This window comes from Rhipicephalus microplus, chromosome 3, assembly GCF_043290135.1.
Source record: "Rhipicephalus microplus isolate Deutch F79 chromosome 3, USDA_Rmic, whole genome shotgun sequence".
In the NCBI taxonomy this organism is placed as follows: Eukaryota; Metazoa; Arthropoda; class Arachnida; order Ixodida; family Ixodidae; genus Rhipicephalus; species Rhipicephalus microplus.
In genome coordinates this window covers 45,940,025-45,961,289 of record NC_134702.1, presented here as the reverse complement: position 1 = coordinate 45,961,289, position 21,265 = coordinate 45,940,025, and the positions used below count along the sequence as shown (strand labels likewise).

General features: G+C 41.5%; 1 protein-coding gene across 3 annotated transcripts in view; it reads right to left on the bottom strand.

Moving 5' to 3' along the window:
* Positions 1 to 825: 825 nt before the first annotated feature.
* LOC119175535 (transmembrane and coiled-coil domain-containing protein 4) overlaps positions 826 to 21,265 on the bottom strand; it is a 52,489-nt gene continuing 32,049 nt past the window's right edge. For all 3 annotated transcript variants that reach the window (XM_075889404.1, XM_075889405.1, XM_037426454.2), the window contains 2 exons: positions 20,647 to 20,853; positions 826 to 15,446 (listed from right to left, as the gene is read on the bottom strand). In XM_075889404.1, the coding sequence (XP_075745519.1) occupies positions 15,123 to 15,446; positions 20,647 to 20,853 (531 nt within the window). In that variant the 3' untranslated portion in view covers positions 826 to 15,122. The remainder of the gene's footprint in view (positions 15,447 to 20,646; positions 20,854 to 21,265) is intronic.

Here is a 21,265-nt window from a genome sequence, read left to right as displayed (position 1 = left end):
GCCCAAGACATCGCATTAGTAATTACAACTCATCCCAAAGATGCAAGAGTGCATCCAAGAGACGGCTAAAAAAATGCACCGATCTCACGAAACCAAGCACATGCCCGAGTAATTACGTGTCCCTCCCAAGATTTTCGAAGCAACTCACATCGCGATCCAGTTTTGCAGACTATGCTATTCTAATGATGTTGCAATTTAATAGTATGCAAAATAATCACAACCGACTTGATACTTAATCACACAGTACGTTATTATTTTAGGCTAAGTCTTGCTTGAGTAGTGCTACTATTGTGTTCACCTGGAAAAGCTGACTGAAAATTTATGGTGTTCTAGTCAATTATATGCTCTCACACTTATGGGTCCGTCTGAGATACAAATTTCTAGCTTGTAAGTCCACGTGCCAAATGCAAAATGTGCGATGTCAAGTGATTTGGCAAGTGCAGCTTGTTTTTTGAAAGCAGAGCACAAGCAACTGTAGCATCGTGGTGAGTGCCAATCAAATGGCCAAGTTAAGTACAGCTCGGACTTTGTATAGGGCCCCTCCCCCTGCAGCCTTGAGAAGAAGCAACGAATTAGCATTCTGTGAATTGTGAAATGCTCAAACGGTGCACAAATGGTTGAAATTAACAAAAGACCATGTGGCCTTCCTTCCGCATTGTCCGCGATACGAGAGTGAAATCTCACAAGCATGCATGGCGGGTACGTCAGAGGTGCTCTTGGAATTGTCCACAACCGGTCTCGATGCCGCACGTGTGAGTCCAGATCGGCCATGTGATATCACCGTGGCGCACAACCATCTACATAAGTTAGACAAAGGAATGCCAGTTTTTCACTGAGGAGGCACTTTGCTGCAATTTATTTCATCCCTTTTTTGTAAATGTTACAAAGAAATGGATAAGAGTAAAATGTTTTCAACCAGGTACCACATAAAGATATGCTCAGAGGGAGACTGTATTCGTAAATATACATTTCATGATAATGAAGAAAGCAGTGTCTTTTTCTTTTCTTGGGCAAATTACTGATATAGTGACAGCTCTGCTAAGACATAAGCAGACTACTGTGCTCACAAACTTCTGATATGAAACGTGAGGGTGTACACACTGTTATGCAATGCCAATTATAAAATGGGGGAGGGGGCAAACATGTCTCATGCAACTGATAGATCAGATGCATTACGCTGTATTTGTATTAGTTTCTTTGTCTGACAAACACTCGGTACATGGCATCAGTACTATGACGAATGGTAATGAGAGCAAATACCTGGTTAACAATAACAGAGCTCACTATCTCAAGCTCGCCACTGTCTACACCAGCACAGCAAGTCAAATCAAGCATTCCAAAGTTTCAAGGCCCACCAAACTGACAACAGCACGCTTGAAATAGCGCTCTATGATTGATACCAGAACAATAAACATTTTTGCAAAAATTATTTAAGCAAACATGCACTTTATGTAGAGCATCCCTTTTACAGAGTCAACTACACAGCCTGAAAATCTGGTGCACATTGGGCAATTGTGCATTGTTCTGTATGATCCTCAGTTGTATGTACGCATTGACAACCTTATCCCAAACCCTTAATTCTGACAACAGACTTTGGGTAAATTTTTCAATCAGTACTTTATAATGCCTCAAAACAAAAAATATTAGATGTTTTTTTTAAATAAGCACACCCTTGTGGAAGCTCTAAAAAGAAGCATTACCTATGCCAGTTGCCTCTTACTCATAATGTGTAAAGTATTCTTACTCTCAGATAACTACATATTGAAGACCAATGCCGCTTGTTTAGACTGCGACGAAGTTTCGTTTGATGCTGTCACTTCAACTTTCTATTTATGCTTTAGTCCTCATTAGATCTAAACATGACAAGCAAAGTTCCACGCTTCAGCATGAAGTCTGAATGAAATAAGTTACATCAATACAAAACAAGCACCCACAAGCAAAATCAATGGAACTGCCTGCAAACTAAGCACATTTTTTTTTTCCGCCTAAGTGAAGAGTACTGCATGCGTGCAACGCACATGGTAGAGTTATATGAACGCCCAGCACAACCTCCTGAGCACAACATGCATGTACTCTGACACACACACAGGAGAAACGTGCCTACACGTCAGACCTCCACCAGATTGACGATTTTATGGCTAGTTTTAACATTCGAAAGCAGCAAGCAAGGTTGCAAGAGACACCATGGCGTTGAGCTCCAAAATAAGTTCGACCACGCAGTGTTTCTTTAACGTACACCTTAGCTTGCGGCCAATTCCAAGCAATTTCCATATAATGAAACGCAGAAACACTTGTCAGCGATTTGGTGGACCAATCTAAAGGACTCTTACATTTCAGACACTCTGTATTCTGCAGAAAACAAGCTTTTTTTTTATATTGTTTTCTTTTCTGAAAATTGCTGAACATTAAAAAGGTTAAAAATAGCAGTATGGTTATGAAATCACAATGCTGCACTGAAAAACAAAACGAATGACAGTTGTACCATGTTGAATATGTTACGTACCCTAATGTGGACGAGTTTAACATGAGGCTATGCAGTTTAGGTAAAATTGCTGCAGGAAATTGTTACAGCATAAGTCATACTCCCAAACGAGTGGCATGGTCAACAGTGTTATATAATACATCAATATTGTTTTACAAGTGGAATTGTACATCATTACTTATCACCAATTAACAAAGTTTAAAACTTGATTTTCTTTTATTTTGTGATACTGCTACACATTGATGCTTTTATTTTCCCTTGTTATGCAACAAGCTCATCAAATTTAGAGCAGTATGTGCTGAGGACAACCATTTTCTTTTTGCCTAGTTAAATATTAGATGCAGAGCCAAAGGTTTCTTTTGCACTTGATGCAAAAGTATATTTTCATTCTGCACTAATCAAATATGAAAGGCAATGAAGCAATTAAAGCCAAATGCGGAAGTCAGTGAATAAATGGGGGGGGGGGGGAAGTGGCAACATTGCTGCTTGTAGCTAAGACTTGTCACTATGAATTCCTCGTAGCTATGGTAATTCTTGGACACATTCCAAAGAAAGGCAGTGGAACAGCTTCCACTGTCAAACGGCATTAGACTACGTGTGTTATGTATTTAGTACGAGGCCAGCCTAATGTGTCCTGCTGGTTCACTACAAATTACCCACACTGCTTGCAAGACAGGTAGCTATATGTAACTTAATAAAAAGCAATTTCCCAGTCCTGTCACCTTAAAGTTGTAAAGTGAGCCACTTTGGTATATAATTAACAACACTTCGCACAATGTTGACCATGAGCCCAGCTTTTTGGGTATGAAAATATTACACTAAAATCACAAAGCCCTTAGGTTTGCACTGGAGCCTTTTACTGTTCCTGTTAAGTGTCTTTCGATGGTTACACATATTGGTCACACATGTACAACTTCTATGCGAATGTCCTCAAGCAACTATGAAGGCTGCATGAGGCCAGCTTCGTTGCACAGCCATGATGAAAATTACAGAATACTGAACATGCTAATTTTTGGCAAGTTCTGCTGCAATACAGAACAAAAATTTATTCTTGGCAGATAGCTCAATCCAAAGGCACAAATTTTCACGTGCCTTACAAGCTGAGAAAACAGCGACACACGGGTGGAAGCCTGGTTGTGGGCAGTTTCTCCTGCTTCTCTAGATAAGCGTGCAACACGACAAACACTAAAAACACAGGCCCTCGAGTATTTACTTTGTACTACCATTGGCATTGTAACATCAACAACAGGAGCACCTAGTTCTGCATAACATCCAGTCTAGTTCCGCGCTCCTAGTGTAAAACGTCAGGCATGCACACGAGCGAGGGCGCTCGGAAAATGCCGGGCTGTCACAAATCTCTCTACCAAACACGACACACATTGCTACGCACGACAACACTTCGATTAGTGTCTACTTTGATTGAAGCTTGTAACCAGCTGTACTCTACATGTCTGACTACGGTAGGAGTACATTCTATTTTGGGCAGACAATGTTACAACATCGCGGCTAGTTAAGTGCAGCATGGTTAAAATGGCTGTTCTTCTTTCTAAACGTTCGTTAGACAGTGCAAAGTCAAAGGTGGCTTTTGGAATCACCTAGAATGTTGCAGCTTCCCTTCCAAGATCATACGAAAACAGGGAGCATGGCTGATAAAATGCTGCAAGCAGCACCACCACTACAACCGTGCACCATGGCCACCAGAATAAATGCTATCAAGAAAGTTCAAGGCCAGGTGGTTCCTTCGCAAAAGAATCTAACTACTAAGCTCATCATCCCTGTTCCTTGCAATAGCTTTTATCTTCTGAACCACTTCGCAACAACTTTTTTGCTTTCATGCAACAGAATGCCCGGTCATATACAACCAAGACAAAAATAGCAAGAACAGTACCAAGAGAAAAATGAAATGACACGATCAAAGGAGGAAGTTTCTATGCAAGAGCTGCCTCTCTGACACTAAAGAGACACAATTTACTATAATAGAGTGCAACTTATCAGTATTCTTTAGTGTTCTTTGAAAGTTATATACCATACAGCTGTTTAACTCTTTCGTTACCACACTTATTCAAATCGATAACCGGTGATCAACGCTTTTGGATCATCTATTTTGGCATGCTAAATTTGTCACCAGCACTTTCTAATAGTTAGTCCAGCCACTGAACTTTCAAAATCAATTCGAATTTGCCCATTTTGGCAACATAGTGATTTTTGACAGACCTTAGCGCAAACTAATGTGCGTGTGTTGTTGAAAAAGTGCACTAGGCTGGCGAACATGACAGAACTGCGTACCCGTCATGATTATGCTACAGCAACATCGAAGTTCTGTACGTAATGAAAAGAACCTTTCAAGCCAAATATCGAATTGAAGTGTCAGGTTTGCAATTTGACTATGATGAGAAGTATTAATTGTCAGAAATTTTTGCCAGATATTCAATAGAGAGCTTTTCCTAGGAGTCAGGGAAAATTTGTTCTACAAAAAGTGTTTACGAATGTCTACCATGCATTTAAAGTGTCGAGGTGACCTTCTCTGACACTTTCCAGCAGCTTTGGTTTTGCTTGCATTGTTATATCAGATGCAAGGTCGCATCTAGTGTCACTAGTTGCTCCTATGACATCGTCATCACGCACGCATGGGTGCGCACCAGCGCTGCATAAAACATGCACTGCTCAAAACTGTCTTGCAACCCCACCTGAATTGAGTGAGGACGAGCTTAGAGTTCGATGATGACAGCACCTCAGCTTCGAATTTTATGGAGGCAATGTTTTGTGTCAGCCTGAGACATCCACATCCTTTCGTGGGTTTGTTTTGTTTACAGCCTCAAGTTGTCTTTTCCACCGCAAGTGCGTAGCTGTTGAGCCTTGTGCACACTCTTATAGCTACTCAGGTTACATGCGCAGTCTATACTTCACTGGGGCACGGTGTGCTGGCGCTGGCTGCAGAGCTTCTCCTAATGGCAAAAAGGCCCCTGGAGCACATCTTGACGCTGACTATAGATCAGTTGAAACAATTTAGAACTGCGCGTGATATTGTCTTTTCTTTAATACGATAAGGGCAAAAATGCAAAGAAATATGCTTGGATACATATATCAGAACGGTAACCTATGCTGAGTGAGGTGGCTCATGAAAAGATATGACGCTAAATGGATTGACAAAGTTCATTGCGTGCCATTTATAGAGGCATTACTCACATCACGGTTATCTATCTATATTGGAACACCTGGAGACTCTTATCGCAAGAAAACAAAACTTTACTGTGAAGGTGTACAAGTACACGTGTGTCTCACGAAAAACCATGCAATGCTTGACCGCATGGCATGAGCAATCAAGCAGCACCTCAATTCTAATTTTCTTTGTTTATGTGAAGAGAAACATTTTGTACAACATTCATTATTTTTTATACTGTTCCTGGGTCATTCATCTAGGAAATATATGTTTTGAATTTTCTTTTGCATATAAAGGGCTTTTTATTCCACTGTTTACCAGCTGGCGACGAAAAATTCTACACTTTCATGTTTTTATTCATTGTAAAATATTTTTGTTGCTCCACAACATATATTTTTGGGGAAGAGCATTTCATTGTGCGAAGTTTAGTATGACGCAATGCGTGCTGGAGTACTTTTTAAACAGGCAAAAGCGATCTTCCCGAGACATATGCAAAACAAGCATTTTTGCATGGTAACGAAAGAGTTAAGAAAAACAAAAAGAAACAGCTACAGGATGCAAAGGTAGTCAAAAGGGCAAGCTCACTGGCATAGCTTCCAGCTCCATTGATAATCATTAAGGTGGACTGATGTACCACGATCAAGCAACAACCATCAAAGAGGGTCCAAACAACCACTTTGTAGCAGTTGCAGGTTCACTCTCAGCACTAAAGTAACGATCCCTGAAACTGGAAGCAAGAAAATGATGTTGGCTTAACGTGATTCATTGTGACACGCAAAGACGCTCAATTACTCTATATCGACTTTCTGGCTTGAATACACAAAGTAGACTGAAACTATGCCTTGATACAAGCTTCGCACACACTGTAAAAAACTACTAGACCATAAGCAGTGGTTGACTGAATTTACTGTCTGAACTGTCTATTACACGTCGTTAAGTTAAATCATCTAGTGGTGAACGTATGCCAGGATCCCACGTGCTCATGACACTGCAGCATGGCAAGATATGGTATGACAGACACAGCTGTCACTAGCATTACCACGTTTAATGACTTGAACGGTGCCATGGCAACTGCATGTCATGATGCTATGACAGCACTGCTAGGTAATGACAAACAAAAATGACATGCAATGTCTTTCAGTAATACCTAAGATTGCTCAGTACTAGTTCGGTGCACAAGCTCGCGACTTTCTATAATGTCTAGTCTGTGACACAAATTGAAAAATTATTTGTGGCATAGCCTATAATGACTAATCTGTGACACAAATTGAAAAATTATTTGTGGCAGAACTTTGACATGTTGCACACTCAGTGGTAATAAAATGCATCACAATTAACTAGACAGGTGTGAAAGAAAATGCTGCATTAAATAACAGCACCTATTATGCCCCACCAATGCATCTTGTAGGACATTAACAAACCGTCTTTCTGGCTTTATAACCATTCATCGAAATTCCAGTGCTCTTGGTTGGAGAGTTCTAAGTTATTATAAGCACCTTAACTAGCTACAGTCCTATACTTTGAAAGAATACCTGAAATCCAAGTAAATATAAACTACCAGGCTTTCCGTGTCAGCTTCGTGAATGATGAGACACAGTAAATGCGAGACTTCATTCGCATCCCCTCAAATGCACAGCACGCGATGAGTTGTAGGCTCATAAACTTCTGCCTTGTACTGTGCGGGCTTTAAAGAAATCTCTCAGTAAGGGAATCCTTTCTAAGAGCTCCCACAATCAAATAGCAAAATGCAATACCTGACTTTCCAGCAAACATGGATGGACGAAATACAGGAATGTTCAATGAGCCCAACGCTTTCATTTCCTTTCTGTGTAAGCAATCTCGGTACAGCTTGACTTCGACGACATTGAGACACTGTAAGCACTGTGTCGACGCCACCCACAACAGACAACATGCACAGACCCCGATTTCAACTTCCTACCCGCAGTGATAACATCGCTTCGTTCACCATGACCAACATGCTGTATAGGTATCACCACCAACAGGGAGCAGGTAGCTTTGTTGCTACGGTATACACGCAAGACGACACACACGCCCCAACACACATAAAATGATTGTCGCGCACAAGGCTTGCCCATCGCCATAAGGACGTGTTTGGAGTAGAGTAAATTGTAAGTTGTCTGATAAATAACCTCAATGAGAGAATCGACTGCATCACACAGTAGCAGTAACATGTAGTACATAGTACTGAATCTATACGTCGTGCCACAAGAGTTTGTGGAATAGACAACAACCTCTGGGGAGGATTGTGCATACAGAGACCACATATGGGTTGCCACACTTTCAAGTAACTAACGTCAACCAGCCTATGACAATAAGAAGCCATAATCCTAGTCATGCAGTTCGTGACAACCAGAAAGATGTGTAAGCTTCCAGTGCCACAAAATGTTATGTGCAAAGGCAGCACTAATGCACCAACACTGGAGTAGCATTTTGTAAGAGGTGAAGTTTACATCAGATTTCCTTACAGATCCATAAATTCAGCTTCACAACAGATACCTTCACACTAAAAAAAAAATTAAAGAATGAATGTTTGAAAAATGGCAAAAAATTTGATATTAGAAACTGCCTTTTTGATTTATTAATGTTGCATGAACTGTAGAAATATAGTATTATTAAACTTTGCCAAAATTACGAAATAATATACCTGATGTGTTTGGTTCCGCAGCCAAAAAAGTGATATGTAACAATGACTACATTGAAAAGGCCAAGGCGGCGGAATAGAGCTTGAACTTTTAAACACTAAAACGATTGTTCTTGCATACAGGCTACAGTCAGCACATTGCCGTTCACATGTACCAAACACCTCTATCATTTTAGTAGGGACGGTCATGTTCTTGCCAGTAGCACCAAGCTGCACATTCGATCATACACAATGCACATGTTGTATTTGAACATGGTGTTATCAACCTTAAAATTAAGCATACCTGTCTAATGCATGCTGTATTTCTACTACGTACATTCAAAGGGCCTGATGTGGCTGGATTGTGTTTCAGCAGCAAAGATTTTTTCATTATACTTCAGGTCCTAATTAACAGATGCAGCAAGCAGTGCATGCTCTCTCGATTTTTCAGAACACCTTTTTTCCCCCCTAAACCTAGCATAACAACCTGTGCAAAAGACAAAAACAGAGCAATACAATTTTGACACCTACTGCGATTTCCATTCATTTTAAGAGGAAAAAATTTGCTGAAGCTCCTTCAGTAACCGCCGCTAGTACACTGCCAATCCAGTCAATTCACAATGCTCCTTTGAGTGTTAGCCCACAACGCCTATCAGCAACATTGTCATAGCCACTCCCAATAATGCACATGAACACATAGCTACCAAATAAAATTTGGTAAAGAGCTTCTACAGCTTGAAAAGTGATACACCTTTATCCACAAAGTGCAACAGAAAGTAAACGGGAGATCATGTTTTGCAGATATTATATACTTAAGACAAGAACTTGGAAATGGACAGTTAAGCTCAGTGTTGCTCATGGCCTGACCAATATACATTTAATGAAATTGCTACAATGAGCACGTTAACATCACATTTCCCGAGTGTTCAATCTCAAGAAATTGGCTAGATGCATATAATTTGAAAGAATGTGCTGTCACATTTCGCTTGGCTGACTAAACAAAAAAGTGAGGGCTGCCCACACTTTTCTTTGCCAGCATGCTCTTGCAGAGTGAGTGTGAGTGTCATCCAAGTGAAGCAAGCAACAAATGCTAGGGTAGCACTGCTTAATCTCATCTTTACATGTAGCAAGATTGCTAATCTCATTTTCCCATGTAACAAGACAGAGTGACGCCGTCCTTACATGGCACAACCTCATACATGTTGCTCACACATGTTTTGCTGATACCTATTGTTTTGTTAGTCACCACAATGTGAAGATTAGGAGAGCTCAGCTGAAATTGATTGAGGTTTCCACTGAAGGATGATGAACAACAGAAAAAAGAGAAACAAGTTATAAAAGGACGTGATGCCTGTGGAAATCAAACTCGCACCCTTTGCACCACACTTGAAAGGTCCTAGAAAGCATGCCTCGCATGTGCAGTGGTGCAGTATCGTTCGCTGATCACTTTCGGAAATGACAATCCCTTTCTGGAGATTTCATGCGACATATTCGGGCAACAGCACTGCTGGCACTCAGCTAAGACAGCATGCCAAAGCATGTTCATTCGTAAACATCACACATCAGCACAACTAGTCTCGCGAAATTTCTCAAAAGTAATTGTATCCGTAAAACTGAACGACCAAGAATTCAGCCCCAGGTTACATTCGTTCCATCCAGGAGTTGCAGCAACATCTGCAGCGTAAATATTCTTATCTCATTGTATATACAGTACATACTTTAAGTGAAACCTGAAGGGACCGGGAAAATGTGTTCCGTTCAACAGGAGTTTCGTTTACTGAGAGATGAACAAGGGTGGAGAATCGAAGTATAAAACCGATCGTGCTGGAGACAGTTGTTTCATTTAGGCAGCACTACTGTTTAACAGATTTCCGTTTACTGAGAGTCTACTTTACATGCAACCACAAGGAAACAAGCCACAAAAACACATGAAGTGCTGGTAAATGTCTGTGCCAAAGGCTAAACATTGGCAAGTAATTCATAGCAAGAAACTAAAGAAACCAGTGAGAGACCCAATACACAACAATTATTTTACAGGCACACACATGTGACTTAATGAGAGACAGCTCAATTCAAGTAACTGCTTTCAAAGTTGGCATTTGCAAATGAGGTGTCACAAAGAGAAAAAGAGAACCAAAACTTTTGCGGATAGTAAACACGAAGTTTTTACAACTTCCAGACTTAACAATTCAAAAACATGAGTAAATGAATAATAAAAATGCCCCCATTTGGCCATTGCTAAACTTATTCGAACAAATTTTTTTACAGTCAACACGTAATATTTCAATCACAAATGAGGCACTGTGTATTATGTACATTTTAAAAAAAGCCCTCCTAAATGATACTGATTACAATATACGTTTGTTATCTGTAAAATCACTAATATCAAGCACAATATATACAAGCACTCGCTGTCCAAAAATAAACAACCAATAGAATACAACAAAAAGATCAGCAGGGACCTCACCATAACAAACACAAGATCGCACTATCCGCAATGGCTACAATATGTAAAGAACTTCCAAGCACTTGACAAAATATATTAAAAAACATCACTACGCGTGTACCTTTATCTCTTGGTGCGAGACTCTGTAGTGACTAGAATGGGAACTTTACCTATGTAGTCCATTATAAATGAATGACGAAACGAAACCACAACACAGGTGGTCATTTTTCTCTCTCTCTAATAGAGACAAGCAAGCATTCGCATAAATACTAATACACTGGTCAGGTTGCACAAACAGGAATGGCACCAGTATAAACAAGGACTTTGAAAAGCATACATGGTCTCCAGGAAGTGCACTGCACGTTCATTTCAGCATTATTAAGAACATTGGTGAGAAATTGAATGGCCTAACACGACCATTTGGAAGAAGTGGACCACAACACCGTTACTCAGTCTTTGTTGTTTTGTTTCGCCAGGAAGACTACACTCAAATATCAATCATACTCCTACCATGTCTTCTAGTTTTCATTGAAAGTACCGTGACTATCCAGTTACACAAACCAGCAGCAATAGGGCAGATATGAATGCTTAGTGCATGTTGTTGGCATAACAACCTTGCAGCATGACAAACACCTTGAACATACGTATAAATGTGCACATTTACATGTGCACAGAGCAGCCCTGCCTCACTAATTCTTTATTTATTAGATAAACATCACACACCCAATTATTTTGTATAAATCATCTTCTCCAGATGAAACTGCTGGCAAGTTATGCGTCTCTGGTTGAGGTCGATTATGATATAAATAGCTAAAGGAAAGAGAACATTGTTCCATAAATTTCGTAAAGTGCTGAATAAAGGACTGAGAAATGTAGCAACTCAAAGACATTTCAAATAATGCATTCTTCTAGTGTGTTTCGTAAGTTACCCATATTCTCTAACCAATCATGTTTTACCTTGGCTAGAACCAAGTTGCGAGAACCACAGCTAATTATACATAACATTAGTGCACAAAAGGCAAGCTGTACTGAAGTTTACACTAGTGTTGATGCGAGCCAAGCATTGCCAGCATTCGGCGGTGCACTTACATGAAGATGCTCGAGTACACAGACAATGAAACAGCCCGAGAAACGAGACAAAGAGAAAAGCAGACGAAGCTCTCATCCTTGCTTTGTATCTTGTGCTGTTTCACTGTTCAACATGTACAGTACCAACCAGCCCGACTGCAAGACGGCAATTATGCTCAAATACACCAGTGCAAAGAGTGGGCAACAAACTCGCACCGCCATAAACAGAAAGATTGAAAGGTCTATTTTAGGATGCCTATGCGGATTACAACAGCTAAAGAAACCCTTACTGGCAGTTACAAAACTTAACTGCACTCATATTACATACTTAGGCACCTGGTAGCAGTGGTTGAGCAAAAGAAATTCGTTATTTTCAGAAATTTTTTGAAGTCACATTTTTTTGTTGTGACGCTGTGACCAGGGATTGTATTTTCGGCTGCTGCTTTGCAGATAGTCCGTTTGCCTGATTACAAGGTGTCCTGGAGTTTGATTTTCAGAACATAAAATGGCCCCTACCATACTGAAGTAAATATACATTTTGAATGGCTGAAGTTAGAACACAAACCTATCACTTGGAAAAAATTATATGACCAAACACTACTCATCATTTCCATCAGAGGCTTGCTTATCATTACCAGCATCCCATAAAAGCTCCCCTCCAATACCAATGTATGCACTTAAATGCTGCACTTCTCCCATTCCAAGAGGCCAATAACAGCTTACCCAGTTTACAGAGATGTTTATATGTTGCTCCTAATTTCAAAACTGCAGTTAACACGTACACTGGTTTTGATTATAGCAATCAATAATAACTTGTCCCTATTTCAGTACTCAGTTCTACATTCTATAATGCAGAGTAACAGAGCGCATGCTATTTTCAGTTATCTTTTTTTGTTTTGTTTTTTCAGAAAAAGAGCACACATTAGAATTGAACATATATAGTATACCTACAAATGGTTTGCATTACCTTACTGCAGTGATGGGTGTCCTGAGGCTCAACAACTCGGGTAACCAGCATCCACAAAAACCAGCACATACTGAGACGTTAAAGGGCCACTAAAGAGCTTTTGCTTGATCTGTTTAACCTGTTTTCTTGCTCACTTATTTGTCAAACAAAAGAGGTTTATTATCATTAACAAAAATATAATAACAACTTCCTCTTTTTCGACAATTGTATTTTTCATAGAGAATAGCCATTTTGCTGCTATGGAAGGACAACTGAACAAATTTATTTCGTAAGTAAGATACAAGGTTTAACCTCTCAAAAGAGACTATAAGAAATATTGCAGCATTCAGTGTCAGGTTTAGATAACCCCACATCTTACAATGACCGAAACGACCATGCACAAGCTTCCCTGCACATCCCTGCTCTCTGTAATGCAGTAAGCACAGCCGGGAATCAAACCCGCGACCTCACGCTCGGCCCTTCAAAGGCTTGGTCGCCTCACAGCTGCGTTGCATATAATGCAACAATAAGGCTCAATCAACTTGAGATATGCCCTTAATGTCACTCTTACACACCATCCTCTTTTCTCCTTTTATCAGTAATGTTTTGTATTCTACTTCCATAACCATTATCATATCATTATCATTGCCCTTGCCACCACCACCCAAAAAAATTTCTGTTAAAACACTTCTGTTAAAACAGCCAAAATGACAAAACCACACATCCAAGAAAACGACCCCCACCTTAACAGACTGAGATAAAACATATTTCACAGCAATTCAATAATGACAATCAAAATCGAAAAAACGGCAAATGGTTGCCATAATTTTCTTTGCTTTTATCACAGCAATTCAGTCCACTTACACACACATACATACAAAAATAAAATGCATAAATATATATATATATAACGAAACTGTCACAATGATAAAAGGAAGCACACCTTTTTTTCAAGACGCCTTCTTTCATTGCTGAACAATGAGACAAAACGTGCATGGACGTATCATAGTTATAACACCTCAACATGGTACGACAATAACAGAGTTTAACTCATTACTTGTGATCTTTATTCAGCTAAATAGATTTTTGAGAGAGGAATACAACAACACAATGCATAATCATTCGTATTCACACAGCTTTCGCAAAATATGGTCCCACACATTGTTTGATATGCATGATATCTGAATATTGAAAACTTTGTTATAACTAAACACAGCAATCAAACATAGTGCATTTTAAACTCAACTTATTCCAATGTCCAATTATCCAAACAAGAATACACTCTCACTTCTAATGCTACCAAAACACACTGGTGCAGTACACCTTCAATGAAAAGCATGAACATGTACTATCAACGAGTAGCTGGATTTCGGGTCCAAGATCACTGGAGTACCAGTGTGTGGCCTTTACATAAAAAAAAATGATGAAAAAAGAACAAAACAAATGAGAAGGATAGATTGGCAAGAAATCGTCACACTCTTTTCAAGGTAGACGCTGTTTTGACCACAAAGAGGCCACATTTGAAAAGTGGATAAATTTCTCAATATAGTGTGGATTTCAAATTTTGTTTCTTTCCAAACTGTAAGTCATTAAACAATTTGCCACTAGGGCCCATCAAGTTCACAGTAAGCAGACAGCAATGAACTTTCACTATCTATATGTTAAAAACAGCATGCACAATTGTCGTTTGGCTGATCTCAACATTTTTCAGAAGCGAGCTGCCCTCAAGAAAAACAGCGTAAACGACACATAAGGCGTGAAAGGCTTGTGATTGCACGAGAATGCACAAAAAGGGGCCCTCTCAAGAAAAATAGCAGCATTGTTCTCGCGTCTCGCAAAGAAATTCCACCAAGCAACAATACCCAAGACAAGACTTGCGGAGTAGAATTGATAGAGAAAGGAGGTACCAAAGTAGGAGGGAGGGGTGTACAGTTGTAAAACAGCCCACGTTGCCAAGTACAATTGCAATCATCCAAACCTCAGCCATACAGACAAGAAACGGCTTCAGAAGTAGCCGATCACGTCGTGTGGATAAGCACGTAAAGGATGCGGAGACTTTGAAGAAATGGCTTGTTCTCTCCCCTCGGTGTCGCAAGCTGCCTACTTGGTTCCGAGGCCTACTTGACCATCCCCATTGTGTTTCGGAAGACGGAGGGGCTCCATATTCACACACTCCCCGTTGTGTCTGTCGCAGACAGAATGCACACTACTTTTTGCTGAATTCTTAGAAAGTCAACTTTCCGAAACACAAATAGACTTTCCCCAACCACAAACAAACTGTTCTGCACCAGCATACACGCGTGACAAACGAAGGACTCGAAAAGGAGAGACATTACCCCCACCCCGTGGCACTGCACTAGGCGTGGTTCACAGGAGGAGTCAGGCCTGAGGCTTCATGTGAGACGTGGCCAGTGCGGGTGCCTCATCTTCCCACGCCGACCACTCCCAGCTGTCGGCTGTGGAGACTACACCACTAGTCGTGTCGTCATCCTTAACTGCCGTGGTGGCGACCGGTGCACGGGTTTTCAACAGGTTGCGCGTCGACTGCAGGAAATCGCGGGGTGACCAACGTCGGGGGCCGTCGGCAGTCGCGTTGCTACTGCCGCCAAAGGCCGAACTGCTTCGACTCAAGACGCTCTCCAGCGAGTAGCTCAGCGGCCGGTCGGTGATCGACAGGTGACGATTTTCTCTTGAAGGGCAAGCCTGTTTAGATGAGGAAGATATGGTGTGCGTGTAGTACAAACAAAGCAAGCCACTTTCACGTGAAATCGATTGCCAACATTACTGACAGTAGTCAACTACTGTTGGTGTTCCTGAACTTCTTAAAAGAGTGAGGCTGTAATGATGCAGCCTAATGATGACACACACATGAAGCAAACCAGTGACATGCTTAGCAACAGAGGGCATCCCTGATCCCTGCAAAGTCACTATGACAGGTTAATCTTAATGGTCTTATTTATTTGGATTTTTATCTATTTTGCTATTCAATTCACTTAAATCTACTTTAGTAGGGTAAGCAAAAGTTTCCTGGAATAATAATGCTGAATAAAAGCTGCCGTTAACAGCTTGATAGAGTCCAGAAACCCTTACAAGTTAGATAGATGGCTGGTTCACTGACCACATAACTTCCTAAAAGAAAATAGCAAATGTATTGACTGCTACATAGTGTACCAAGGTATAGTACATCAAATTTACGAAAATAAGCATCAACGGCATAACACCACAGCGAAACAAGACATAAATAACTTCGATGTCGAGAAAATGTATGTGCCAGCCATTAAGAAGTGAACACTACTACAGCATAACTTAGAAAGGCATAAAAAATTGCTGCAAGCATGTCACACTGCGCACTGCCATCATCAGTGTGGCACGGTAGGAAATATTTAGCAGAATGATTCCTTTTCTCTGTTTCTCTCGCTTATACATGCTCCTCCGAGCAGTTGAAACCAGAAAAAAAACTTGTTTTAGCCAAGTGTTTTAGCTTAGCCCTAGGCTTTTTGCTCTTCAAGGTGGTATCGAAACTACATCAAAGAGTATATGCTAGGCTTACGCCAACATTCCAGTGCTTCTAATATTCGAGAGAATATTACGGTGTTTGAATTAGCTTTGATTCAAATTAATATCATTGGCAGTTTCAAGATATTCAAAATGACCGAATAAATGCCAGCCTGTAACCCCCTTTGTAGAGGCGGTTCCACTGCACGAAATAAATGCTAAACCATGAAAACACCTATCCAGGAAAAATCTGCACTGCCACGGAGCCTCACTTTGTAGTCAAGTAAACACATTACGCTCAAATCGCCTCATCATTTTTCAAGTTTTAAAGCTCATTATACAGGCTTATATGCTCTAAATACTTTAAAACATAGCATAAAGTTTAAAACGTACCACATTTTACAGGCTATCACTTGTATTCTACTGACAGTCAGATCCTGGTACTACACTCAAACCTCATTATAAAAAAGTTGCATCTTACACAAAATGAAGTTTGTTATATCCAAAAATTCATTATAAAAGCTTAATATTAACATTGTATCTATTGCAAAACTATTGTTCATTTACTTCGTTATAACTGACATTTCATTATATTCGGGTTCACTACATCGAGGTTTGAGTGTATTCAAAGGTTGTCACAACTTTCTTTGAACCAAAAAGAATGACATTTGCACAGACCTTGTTTCAATTCTTAAAAAAAAGCCTGAAGGTTAGTTGCATCATGATAAATATGCCCATTCTTTATAATATGTGATATATACTATTTGAATCCGTCCCAAAATTATTCAACCGAGTCCCTATTCGCTTGCAATCTAAAATTCACTATCCCCACAAGCCTAGTATGCGCCATACTAAAGTCTATCGATGCCGAGCAGTGTCTTTTATTGTAGGAATCTCATAATGCCTGACATCACACTAGGCACTTTTTTGTGGTAAGCACAGGTGAATTGCCAGGCGAAGGTGCGAGATTGCACAGCCGAGCTGAAGGATCTCGAATGCCGTTCGCTTGCTCGTTGACGAAATCCCATTATCATAACCACGCTAGTTTCATTTTGTTGTGTACGTTTTGGTTGGGTTTGTGCTGTTTAAAGGGCCACTCACCAGGTTTGACAATTTTGAGCTGACAAGTGCAATGCGTAGATGAGGCGTTCATGATCACGTCTGCCAAAATTTGCAACGCTACGCGCCGCGGAAATAGGTCAAATTTCAAGATGAAAGCTGCTCCCTCTCCCCTCTGCCGGCGCACGCGTAGAGAATGAGGGCATGACGTAGGCGTAGGAATGGTTTTACGTACATGGCAATGCAGTGACGTTGGTCCTCTACGTAGACGAGTCTGCTCTGACGTTGTCAACTGTATACCACGTGACACGGCAAAAATTATTTAACACAACATGCGTAGTTTATGTATTTGTTGCTTTGATAGATGAATAAAACATGAAATAAATAATAAGACACAATAAAAAATTGTGCGCGTTTTTCTTACATTTTTTTTCCGTGAAATGCTACGAGATGCGGGGCTAATGTGCCAGCATTTCGCATGCGCTCAGGTCCACGCAATCAGCGCATTGAGCAGACGACCACCGTGGAACGCTCCTATGCGTTCGCGCACTCATTGTGCTGATCTACTCTACCGGGTCTAGGCCAGCGTTTCTAAACTATCCCGCAGAAACAGGCAGACCACAAAATAACGCTGGTCAACAAAGCAAAGCTGCTCGTGTGCTCGGGGGCTGGACTTGTTTGGGCACGTCATGCGCACGTCACCTCATGGTCGGATGCTGGAGAGGGTGGGGAAGAGATTTGGCTTGCGAAGGCTACGCGGAAGAGCGGCAAGGGTTTCGAGCTCGCCTCCTCTCATCCTCGTTTCGCGCCGCTTCAAAAAACCTGTTTTCTCCGCTTGTACTGATCCGTGTCGAAAAATTTTTGTGGCAAAGCGTTCCTCATCGGACACACAACAACTTCTACTGTTTAATTAAAATTCGGCAAGGGCCTGGTGAGTGGCCCTTTAACATGCCAAAATGACTTGAGCTACGAGATATGCTACCGTGGACGAATCTGGGTGACGTCTACCACCTTGGGTTCTGTTAAAGTGCAAAGCCACTGCAACACATGCGGACCTTCAGGATTTTGCCTGAATCGAAATCTGACCACTGCAACCAGGATAGAACCAGAGTCTTCCAGGTCAGCAGCCAAGTGCCGTAACCAATCAGCCACTACAGTGGCCATGTTTTGTTGAGCAATCTGTCTCACTCGAGCATATTAACACATATACCGTGGCGAGCGCCACAGTTGTGGCAGTGCGAGCAGCCGTCTAGCATTTTTTTACTATCTCCACTACAGCGCTTGCATGCTGTGCTCGGCAATATCTATCCCCTTCGGGTAATAATTACGACTGACTGTTAGTAAATGTGTCAAATTTAGGTTAACTTAATTACATGTGCCTGATACTGTAAAAAACAAGAGGTGGTAATACGTTAATGTGTCTTTGTCAGTAATTAATCTCAATAAGCATGTACCGTATTTACTCTATTCTTCGCGCCCTCGATTGTAACGCGCACCCGATTTCCACGACGAAAAAAAAAAAGTAAGACATCGATTGCAACGCGCACCCATTTTTCTCGCTGGCCCGCACGATCACACCACTCAAAAAAACGACTCCTTTCGGGAGCGTCTTCCATTTAAATATGAGGTACGGGGGAAGCTTGTGCCCATCTGACGTGTAACAAAGCATTGTCGTCACTGTAATTTTACCGTGGACCGATTTCAGCACATGCACTTGCTTCGCCCCCTTCTTCTCGACGATTGTGGTGCTAGGCATGTTGAAGTAAAGAGGCGTCTGATCAACATTCCCGATTTGCCCAAGCAGGTAGCCGTTGTTGTGCCGCAAGTTTAGGACGAAACTCTGAAAACTGTGAAGCTTTTCATCGTACTCCTCCGCAAAACTTTTCTGATATGCCCGTTCACCTTCGGAGAAAAACGCCTTTCCTCTTCATAAAGTTAGTTAGCCAGCACCTGCTCACTTTAAACTGGCTCCGCATTAGACCTTTTATTAAGTCTAATTGCATAGCCCGCACTTGGAGCAGCTTTGTCGTCACGGGCCGCTGTGCCGCTCACTGCTCAAGCACATACTTGCCGAGCAGCTCTTTAATTTGCGGAAACCGATTCTACTATGGTCCACTGAAGCCTTTGCTGTTGACAATCTTCTGCTTTTGTTTCCGCCAGTCCCACACGCACATTTCGGGAACTCCGAACGCCCGCGATGCGGCCCGATTTCCGTCCGTTTCTGCACAAGCGATGACTTTTCTTTTAAAAGCGGCACCGTGGTGCCCTCGAGTTTTTGGAGTCGGCCCTTCCATGCCGTCAATGCTAATGCACTACAAGATGACGAACTCTTCAGCACACGTACGAAGTGCCGCACATGGGAAACACATAGGCAGAAATGGCCGACGCGCCATGCCGACGCACGTAGGGGGCGGCCATTTTGGAAATGCCGATGGCAATAGAATGACCGTATTCATTTTTTTTTTCTTACTCGATTCTAACGCGCATGCGATTTATGAACTCGCTTAACCGGAAAAGAGGTGTGCGTTAGATTCCAGAAATTACGGTAATTATTTATCTATTTATTCTGAAGGCATTCACATTGCATTTTTTAATAAAAATAGTCACTTACTGGGCTTGAAGTACTCGGGCAATCAGTTATTGGTTATATCCATTTAACATCGACAAAAGTTGTAGTTTGGCATGGCTCTCAGAATAGGGCACGTCGAACAGCTTGCTGAATGTGGCAGTGCTTTCATTGAAGTTATTCTTTGCAGCAATATATAGTACAGTGAAGTTAAATTAGCGGTTGTAGCCCAATTGGGAAATGTACAAAAATAAGCACATTGCATTTCAAACCAATCGAAGTAACACGTGGTGCATGACAGGCCTCTACAATTGATGTGCACAATTAATAATATGATCTAAGGCTTTACGCCCCGAAACCACTATACGATTATGAAGGACGCTGTAGCGGAGGGCTCCATAAATTTCAACCATCCAGTGTTGTGCAATGTGCACCAACATCACACCCAGTACATCAGCCTTTAGCATTTCGCCTCGCATCCAAACGAGATCGCCACGAATTTGATCGAACCCATGACCTTTAAGTCGGCAAACGAGCACTGTAACCGCTACAACTTTTGGCAGACCGATGTGTGCATTGTACGCACTTCTGCTGAAAGGAGGGACTATAGAGAAACAAAAAAATGGTCTACTCACGTGATTGCATCGGGACACTTATTGCGAGTGCACTAGCACTCTCACTTACTGAATGAGTGGAGCACGTCGCAAGAAACACTTTGCCAAAACCATCTATGAGACAGTTCTCGTTCGAAGAAAAAAAAAACAAAGAAGAAAAGAGACTGACCACAATCACACTCTTCTTGGTGCAAAGCACAGAGTCGGACCTCGAGCGATGCATCTGGGGACCACGCAGATTCTCGTCCCTGTCTGGTGCATAAGACTTCGACTTGCGCATGCTTGGGTCAGCTTCCAGCACGTCGTCACAGGTCTGGATGCCAACGGCCTTGAGAATGATGTCCATCTTCTTCACGTAATCGGTGTGCCCAGACACCTGAGATCAGAACCGGCTTTCTGCTCACTACTTCTCCTATTTACATCAGTTTTGAGCTCAGGTACCCAGGAAAATGTGCAACTATCATGTTTCTTTGACAAAGTATGTATACAACATAGAGAAGCCACGATATCATGGGCGCTGGCAGAGAGGTGCAGAAGGGGCACTTTCCTCCCGCCCCCCTCCTTGAGCCACATCAGCACTTCCCCCTACCCATCCAAGCTTCACCAGTGCTCCCACCCCCCCCCACCAACTTCCCCAGCTGCAATGCAACACAGCTTTGCACTATCCATGACAAAATCCCGCTGGTGCCAATGGATGATATTCAGACAAAAAGAAGTTCCGGGGTATGGCATCAAGAGTAAGCTTTCAGTGCAGCCATTCCTGTAAAAATCAGAATGACACTTTCTTT